The 10,000-nt window shown below is 40.0% G+C and overlaps 1 protein-coding gene across 1 annotated transcript in view; it reads right to left on the reverse strand.

The window, feature by feature from the left end:
• Positions 1-1,748: 1,748 nt before the first annotated feature.
• Positions 1,749-10,000, reverse strand: part of LOC143020109 (uncharacterized) — a 13,518-nt gene continuing 5,266 nt past the window's right edge. Inside the window, exons 2-4 of the mRNA XM_076176266.1 lie at positions 7,306-8,063; positions 6,960-7,187; positions 1,749-3,714 (exon numbers count right to left, since the gene is read on the reverse strand). Coding sequence (XP_076032381.1) covers positions 3,540-3,714; positions 6,960-7,187; positions 7,306-8,054 — 1,152 coding nt within the window. The 5' untranslated portion in view covers positions 8,055-8,063 and the 3' untranslated portion in view covers positions 1,749-3,539. The remainder of the gene's footprint in view (positions 3,715-6,959; positions 7,188-7,305; positions 8,064-10,000) is intronic.

Below are 10,000 nucleotides of genomic sequence, written 5' to 3' on the forward strand. Positions count from 1 at the left end.
ACAAAGGTGGCATTATGGTTGTTGTTACAGCATATGGTCACTTATTCATTGAACAAGACACAAACGCACACACACGCAAAAAAAGAATCTAGACTTAAAGAACTAGAAAACACCAGTAGTTCAACAACTACTACATAAAATGTTTAGCAATGTAGTATGAAATGCAATGCTGAAGGGGCAGAATATGTAAAGTCTACAAAGACTTGATAAAAAATAACAAAAATCCGATGAGTATAATGGAGTTTGTTACATAAGCACACTGATACAGGAGTAGGTCACAACATACTAGTTTTTGTATCCCTATAACTTCCAATGACAGGGATGGTTAAGGACTAACAATATCATCTGGATTAAAAATCTTTTGGCTACAGTAGAAACTAACTGTGCACAAGTAGGAAGCCCTTTCAAAGAAATAGGTAACATTCCTGCATCAAATGTGGACTCAATCCCCAGGAAGTGCTTGAGAAATGTCATATTTTTATCCCATCTCATCACTTCTATGCAACAGCAACTATAAAAGGTGTAGTACACTAATTTTGCCCCTCTGCAACAGCAAATGTCAAAGGTGTAGTATACTTATCTTGCCCTTCAATGTTGGCACTTACCCAGTATGACTCAGCTGATAATACTGGTTTCAGACTCCTTTCATAGCCACAATCAACCTAGTATACCTGACACTTCCAAGTGTATTTTGCACCATGTATACAACCTTACAAAGCTAGTGAGCCACTGGTGATTTGCAGAGGCTGTATCATCCCCACAGGGGAGAGGGCAATGGTCTTGCAGCAGATCCACAAGTCTACACAACTTCACTTCTACACAATGTAACATATAAAAAGGGTATTTCCTCACAATTGAAAACCTATCACAATTCATCACAATTAAAGGTCACTCTCATACATCTATGTTCTGCTAACATGCCATGGAAAAGTCCAATGTACAATGCATGTGACCGAACAACTAACAATATCAAACACACACACACACACTTCAACGAATGGACGGCTTAGAAGACGTTCTGAAGAAAATTGAAGTTTTGTGGATCCCAACGCAAAGAGAAGTGCCTATTGTATTTACAGGGTGGGGGGAAATTGCTCGTGGAATAGTAGGAAAGTAGAGAAAGAGGAAAAGGGGAGGGATTACTGAGGGAAATGGAAGGAAATGAGGAAGGAGTAGACTTGGCCCAGGCAGACAGGCGAAAGGTAAACAAAAGGCCCCCCGACGACGATGAAATGTCTAATAAAAATGTAAAGATTAGAAGTATAGATAAGAGCAATACAGTAGAAAGTGATGAGAATATTTTCCAGGGATTTAAAGAGGGTGGGGGGGACACAACCCCCCCCCCCCAGGAAAAGGTCCATGTCAATTATGCTAAGGAGCCTTGTCATTTTGTAACTCCTTAGCATAATTGACATGGACCTTTTCCTGTCATTTTATCTGCCTGAAGATGGTTGTATGTAACAACCGAAAGCTTGCGATTGTATTTATATAATTAGTGTCAATATACCATGGATCTCGGTAGACTCGTGTTTAATCTACCCCTTGACTATAAGAAACATATAAGAAGAATGGAAAAAACAACTAAGAAGATAGTTGAAACTGAATTAGCATTGGTCTTTAACAAGACATGTCTACAAATAAATTTACTGCCAAAATATACTAATATATATATATATATATATATATATATATATATATATATATGTATGTATATGTATATATATAATATATATATATATCGTGCTTTCTTGTGTTACTAAATGGCCAGGCACCCTGTTGTGTATCAAGAAACAAGTACAGAATGGAACACTTAACAATGTCTCCCTATTTCAGAATCAATGCAGTTCAGATATACCAATATTGTATCCGACAAGGGAAACTGTGTCATCAATCATCAGACATATGAAACACATGCCAACTCTGTGATTATGTAACTCATCTTACTCCTTCAAATTTGGACAGATTTTCCCAGACCATCTACCAAACATGCAGCTTATCAATCTCTACTATCTATAAGGAGACATAATATATCTTATGCATACATAGCCTGTACTCGAACCCCCATGGTGTCACTCAATTATAGATGTCTTCCTGAGATGATCTTAAAGTATGACAGGTATTCAATAAGCCAGCAATATGACCATAGTGCCTCTGTAGTCATTCCTTCACTAAATTTGACAAATCTCTTTTTTAATCAAATCAATTAAATTCTGCTTTGTTTTAAGAGAGAACTTACTGGGAAGTTCATTATTTCCCCTAATAAATGGGTGGCAGAGTCAAAATGTAAACTCATCACACACAAATATATGTGTATTAATAAATACATAGATATTTAAATCCTATAGATAATCCTAAAGTCCATTTCATGCAACGGTGACCCATATGGATTATGTGGGACAACTATAGATGAGGCTTCCATGGCTCCCCCCTTCATTTTTCTTCCCATCATCACAGGTTTTTTAAGATAATGCACATACTAATTACAATTTTCCTTCCATGCAATAATGCTATATATTTTCTTCTACAAATTTCATGGACTGGAAACGTAGCTCCACAGCTGGACCTTCTGTGTTGTATAAGTGTAGAAAAGTTTGTGTGTCAGGTTTGTAGGAGGAAGTGGAGGGAGCAGTTACTGAATGTCAATTTTGAAAAAGTGGAAGAAAAATAAGAGTTAACAGAGATTCTAGACCTAGTTTTGAGAACTTGTGGCAACACCCCAGGCTGCACCTCCAGACAGGTGAGGATGACGATGGGATTTATGGACACACTACTGGATGATTTTCTTTATGTTTGTTTCAGATGATCACCACATTCAGGCTCCCACTGTTGGTCCCTTATTTCAAATTATTTTTCCTAAAAGGGGGTCAATTTTCCACAAGCATTTCATCAGGCAAGGTGGATTCTGAGGTCAAGGCCAAAGGCTATATTTTCCTGTACAAATGTCACTGTTAAAAATTATAATTATCTTTGGAAGTATTTGAGCTAAACAAATGACCCACAATATATATATATATATATAATTACTCTTAAATTGTAAAGTTTCAAGTTCTCCTAACCCAATTTACTTACCAATGTATGAATCCAATAGCCTGCGCTTGGTTCTCAACATGAGTAAACAAGTCAAAGCTATTGCAAAATCAAGACTGAAAATAAATATTACACATTCACTTAATACTGAAAGTAAAAATTAATTTACAAAACTGTGAAAATTAACTGATGAACAGAATTACCTACACAGTATCATCAAACTATTTTTGTTAAAACATGAAAATTAAATCATAGGATATAAGATAAAAATCCCTATCTCATACAGTGGTTTGAACTCAGCATAGGTGAATCAGCACAGATAAACCAATCTCGAGCAAGAAATGGTTGGAATATAAAACTACATAAACCTTAGAACAACTACTCATAGATAGTAAATAGCAAAAGCAAAGCCAAAAACTATAAAACAAAAAATAAAAAGAAAGATTTAAATAATTTTGGAGAATTTAACATCACGAGCATAAAACAAAATATAAGCTGCATCATTCTAAACCTTACGAAATGCTTGACCTTGACCTTGACCTTGTTCGGATTTGGTCTCGGGGAGCAGTTGCTGTGGAGGTTCTTACGGTTTGGGTTGGGGAAAACATACATGTGGAAGGGGAGGAAGATGGGGAAGCAAAAGTCGGGGAGCGAGAGGGGGATGGGGTTCTTGGAGAGATGACTGATCTGAAAAGAAAAAGAGAACCAGGTTTACTCCACCTACTCAGTAAAAACAATAACATGTGAGATGTATTCTCCAACATCTGATATTTAAAGTTCTAACTTACTATATATTAGACACTGGCTGTTCAACTTATACATGGATGGGGTGGTGCGAGAGGTAGATGCGAGGGTGGTGGGTCGGGGATCGGAGATGGTTGGGGAAGGTGGAGAGAGGTGGGGGGTGAGCCAGCTGTTGTTTGCGGACGACACTGCACTTGTGGCAGGATCGGAGGAGGGATTGAGGAAGTTGGTGACAGAGTTTGGGAGAGTATGTGATAGAAGAAAGCTAAAGATAAATGTGGGTAAAAGTAAGGTGATGAGATGTACGAGGGGTGAAAGTGGCAGTAGAATGGAAGTGAGCATTAAGGGAGAGCGACTGGAGGAAGTGGATAGTTTTAGATACTTGGGTGCAAATGTAGCAGGAAAAGGTGGAGTGAAGGTGGAGGTAGAATGTAGATTGAGAGAAGCGAGTAAATGCCTTGGTGGATTAAAAAGTGTAATGAGGAATAGACATTTGGGAATGGATGCTAAGAGGAGACTGTATGAAGGAGTGCTTGTGCCAACAGCACTGTATGGGGCAGAAACATGGAAGAGAGGAGTTTGAATGTGTTTGAGATGAGGTATCTGAGAAGTATGATGGGGGTTACTAGGCTAGATAGAGTGAGAAATGAGGAGGTGAGGAGGAGAACAGGGGTGGAAAGGGAGTTGGGAGATAGGGTTGATGAAAGAGTATGAGGATGGTTTGGACACATGGAAAGAATGAGTGAAGAAAGACTAGTAAAAGGTATGGAAGGCAGATGTGGAGGGAGTGAACATGAAGGGACGTCCTAGGATGAGGTGGATGGATGGGGTGAAGGGGGCTTTGGGGAAGAGGGGAATGTCTGTTGAGGAAGGACGGGAGAGGACAGACAACAAGGGTGAATGGAGAATGGTTGTATATGGATGATGTTGTGATGCATGAGGTGGAATGGGTGGGGGGATGGGAGGTGAGGTAGTACTGTATATGTGAGCAAAATTTGACGCAGCCCGAAGGGATTTCTCCCCGTCTTCTCCTTTTATGCATGGGGGGACAGAGAGGGGGGGGTCGCCGATTTAATGAAGCGGCCTTGCTGTGGATGTGCTGTGTCTTGTGACACTGCTTCTGACCCAGAGCAGTGGACAAGGTGCAGGGATGACCCGTCATCCAGGAGGTGCTAAGATGAGAGGGAGGGTGGAAGGGTGTGGAGTGTATTCAGGGATGGAATGGGTGGGAATGATTTTATGCCTTTTCCTTTTTGGCTACCTCCCTTGTAAGGGGGAAAAAGCCTTGGTATATGTATGTATGAATATAGTAACCCTATGATGCCATAGGTCTGATGCCCACGATTCTAAATCCTTGTTTTTCATGATAATACGCACATACATACATAGAACAAAAGGCTTTTACCTCTTTAAAAGCAAGGTGGCCAAGTCAAAGCATACATACACCAAGGGATTTTTCCCCGTACAAGGGAGCTTGCCAAAATCAAAGCATAATTCCACTCCTATCCCCTTCCACTCCACTCCCATTCACCCCCCTCCCTCTTTTCTTGGCTCCTCCTTGATGACAGGTCATCTCTGCATCTTGCCCACTGCCCTGGGTCAGAAGCAATGCAGCAAGACACAGCACATCCACAGCAAGGCCACTTCATTTAATCAGCGACCCCCATCTCCATCCCCTCTTGCAGAAAAAAAGAAGACATGGAGAAATCCTTTTGGGCTGCATCAGAATATCATTCACACATAACCACTCCCTAACCCCCACCCACTCCTTTCCATGCATCACAGCATCATCTTTACACTACTATACTCCACTCACCTCTATCTTCTGTCTTCTCCCTTCCTTCCTCAAAAAACTTCCTCCTCTTTCTCAATGCCCCTTTTACCCAATCCATCCATCTCGTCCTCGGTCACCCCCTCCTGTTCATTTCATCCACCTCTGCTTTCCCCACTTCTTTTATTAATATTTCTTCATTCATTCTTTCCATATGCCCAAATCATTCCAATACTCTTTCATCAACACCATCTCCCAACTCCTTTTCAACCCCTGATCTCCTCCTTGTTTCTCACTTTATCCAGCCTTGTAACTCCTACCATACTTTTAAGACATTTCATCTCAAACACATTTAAACTCTCCCTCTCTTATATTCTGCATTTCTACCCCATACAGTGCTGTTGGCACAATCACCCCTTCATAAAATATCCTTGTAGCATCCATCCCCAAATGTCTATTTTTCACACACTTTGTAATCCCCCAAGGCATTTATTAACTTCTCTCCATCTACAATCTACCTCCACCTCCACTGTGAATAAATAAAAGATATTAAAATCATAAATACTGTCTTGCCTATTTGCATTTAAGCACTGTATCTATATTGATGTTCACTGTGCATTTCCTGCTATCATACTAGAAACACAGGAGAACAAGATGTTGCTAAGATACGTTATATTCTTGTTTACAATTACCAAAGGTAAGTACAGGTGTACCCCACTATTCACAGCAGGTAGGGGAATAGAAATGCTGTTAACAGTAAAAAAAAAACTGTAAAGGTTTGTCAGCCACCCCCCAAACTGCATTCCTCCAGGTCTGTGAAGTCATATGCTATGTATGTACTCTACATTCATGAGCCTATGGTTGAGTATTACTGCAAATATAGTATAGTATTCCATAATGAACATGACAATGGTGATCAGCCATGTAGGTACATGACAAGATGCTGTAGAGTGGCACTGCAGGGCAGGTACCAGCCAATGGTGGGAGTTGGAGAGGAGTGCTGGATTTAAACTCAAAACTAAGCAAATGTGAGACCAGAATATTTCCAATTACAGCGAGTCCTCCTTATATGGTAATTCTTTATCCGGTAAATTCACAGTTACGGTATTTGGTAATTACTACCCTCGATTCTATTTACGGTAAGAAAAATTCACAAATACGGTATCCGCTCGTGTTTTGAAGAGGAAAGAGCAGGGAGAAGGTACATCTGCCATATCCTATTATTACATGTTATAATGGGTTCGGTATACGGTAATTTCAATTTGCGGTAAGGTTTTCAGGAACGCATACATACCACATAACAAGGACTTACTGTACAAAAACAAGAGCATAGTATGAATTTTGGAAAATTAGAAAACTATTTCATACTCAATGAAACCCCTTAAAGTATTTCAATATTGTAAGACAAGATAATTACCTGCGTGTAGTACCCACTTCACTGTCTGATCTTAGTCTTTTGCGTCTACTTGTACGAACATCATCAAAATCATTTAGACAACCACTAGTAGCTTGGCAACTGCTTCGAGTAGCTGGGCTGTGGAAACAGCAGCTACTACTGCTACTGCTGGCTATGCTGCTACTGGTGCTAGCACTGCTGTCACCAGATTCATGACGCCGCTTACTGCTGAGGGGTACAAGAAATGGCCTGCAAAACAATGACATGGTGTTAGGCTCAAGAAGAAGAAAAAAGAAGAAGAAGAAGAAGAAGAAGAAAAAAAAAAGAAACAACAACAACAACTCCAAATAATTCTCAATACACTTACCCCCATGACATTTCAAGCTTCTCTACTTCACTAAATCTGTGGGTATTTTTCACTCGAGGTTTCTTGAGTTTGTAAACAAGGTAGAGTACATACTCATAATCATCTTTGTTCTTGCGGTGTATTGGCAGATTCATCTGCTGCTTCTGAAGTTCTTCCAGACCTTTAGGAACAGACTTGAAGTCTCTGTGGAAATCCTGAAACATGAAGTATGTGTGGATGTGCTCAAGGAGGACTTTAGTGAAGACATTGACAGCATGATTCCTCTTGGGCACACTCTGTGGGACAATCATGTCACTAATAACAGCAATAGCAACCATCCCAGAGTAGTTCAAGTCTTTATATGACTCCCACAGATGTTCAAGAGCTTCCAACCTTCGTCTGGAAGAACGAGATATCTCAGACACCTCAGGCTTGGAGAAAAAAGTTTTCTTAGGAGGCTCTACTGGTATGTTCAGTGGGTGAGTATCTATTTCTTGCTGCTTTGTCGTCCGACGTGTCATAACTGTTACAGGTTCCCGAGGGTTCCTGCAAACTGATGCACAGCATACAGAGAAGTTTGACATCTTCATCTTCAGGCTTCGAAACTGTGTTAGAATCGAGTTGCATTTAGTTGTCAGTTTGATAACCATTTCTTCAAAGTCTGAAGACCTGGCCAAGTCAACCAGCAAGGCATCCTCATAAGAATAGCCTCGCAATTCTGGGTCCAAGCATAATGATTCAAACACTTGATGCTCCATGTCAATTGACATCAATTTTCCCTGCAAACAGCAAGAAGCATGAATTAATAAAATTCAAAAACTTTTTCAGTTGAAATGGACTGGATATACAAGAAATTAGAACATCAAAGATCATGTCAGATTATAAAGTCATGTGGCTGTCATGAATGAAAAAAAATCATAATTTTGGCTAGGAAAGGTTAGATTAGAAGGTTAGTCTTTTTTTCAGTGACTTTTTATTCCATTTATTTTTTTCTTGAATATAGTTGTTTGCATTCTGATGTTTGCCATAAATCTGGCATGTCCTTCATAAAATTTGGTACAATTTGAACAGCTTAACAAACTTTATGCTAAGGAATGTCTGTCCAACTGGGATGGGAGAGGGCACGAGATGAGCTGGGATGGGAGAGGGCACGAGATGAGTGTGTGGTCTCAGAAAAAAAAAATAATATTATGGTAAATAACTAAAACGAATCACTCTTGGCTGACAAAACACACGAGAACCGATTAGATAAACCAAGATTGCCGATATTGGAAAAATGAAGAGAAACGAGTGACGTCTTCAGAATCGTGCAAGGTGTGGAAACATGTGAGGATCAGTTAATAGGGACAAAAGAATGTTACAATGACACAGCACGAATATTTAGAAGATAATGGTAGGAAGTTTTCTGCATCGGTGTGTTACTCTGTGGAACAAAAGTGAAAAGGAAACAATACGAATTAATGGCAAAGTTTCCCAAGTGTAGACAGAGACGAGCTATACTATCACACTTCCAATGATCCAATCCTGTACACTACGATTATTTTTACACTTATTCCTTACGACTGGCTAAACATCTGCCTCTTCGTTGAAGATTTGCCTGCCCTGTGGCATTGTTGTGCCGGGTCATACTTATTCCCATAATGCGCGTAGGCTCTTTTCTTGCCATTACTCAATAGTACTGTACCGCTTGCCACAAATGCGCGCGGAATACCGTCTAAGGATGGGGGGGGGGGGGTGCTTAAGTCCCCAAGGTTCTATACAAAGTCCACATCCTGCCAAACCCGTGCATGGATGCCAAACGTGCGCCTAAAGTCGTCGGGGGAGGGGGGGAGGAGCTTAACCATCCCTCAATAATCCTCTTACTTGAATTTCTTTACCATATCCACAACCTGATAAATCCCCTAAAACAGATAACAATTCTTGCCCAAAATGATGATCAAATATTAAACTGAATCTAACAGCTACACCATTGACTTTAATAAAATCACCCTGGCAACTTCGAAATCTTTAATAAAATCATCCTGGCAACTTCGAAAATCTACGTAAATCCCCGACTTTACACAGTACCTGTACTGATACTGTACCTGTATATACTTATGGACTTGTAGCATTGCTTTGTGCTCATGGAGGAATGCTAAACTAACATTGTTTCTGCTGTCCTTCATATATTTTGCCTTTCCCTGTGGCTCCTTTTTCTTTTCCTCATGCTTCTGTGCTAGAGGAATAAGAATGTTGAAATAATGTTCCACGCGTATTGTTAAAGACGCCTCAAAAGAGTGGATTGAGGAGACCGAAAAAAAGTGAATTTTAGTCCTGCGAGTTATAAAGAAATGTTCTCAGTTGGCCACACCCACCCTTTCATGGAAAAAGAAACTGATACATCAAAACATTTTTAGACTACATCACTGTAGTCTAAAATATTTTTGCAACACTTCTAATGTATGTGTTAAAGAATCACAAGACCAGTGAGCCCATTAACTGCGATTATATTTGGTTTATACGTGATTTCTGACGTTTACATCAGAATGTTATTTGTTTCCACTTCACGTGCAGCCTAGACGCCCTCCTCAAGCCAAGCGGGCGCATATTTCATCGGTACCTCCCCTTACATCCTCTACCAAGTCACATAAAGGTTGGCCTTCTTCAAGGTTTCAATACTCCATTATGTGTAAAGAATTGTATAAATACATCCCATATCCAGAGCAGCGTTGAGACA

Source organism: Oratosquilla oratoria, chromosome 39 (genome assembly GCF_046742065.1).
Source record: "Oratosquilla oratoria isolate Oo_2021 chromosome 39, ASM4674206v1, whole genome shotgun sequence".
NCBI classification, from domain to species: domain Eukaryota; kingdom Metazoa; phylum Arthropoda; class Malacostraca; order Stomatopoda; family Squillidae; genus Oratosquilla; species Oratosquilla oratoria.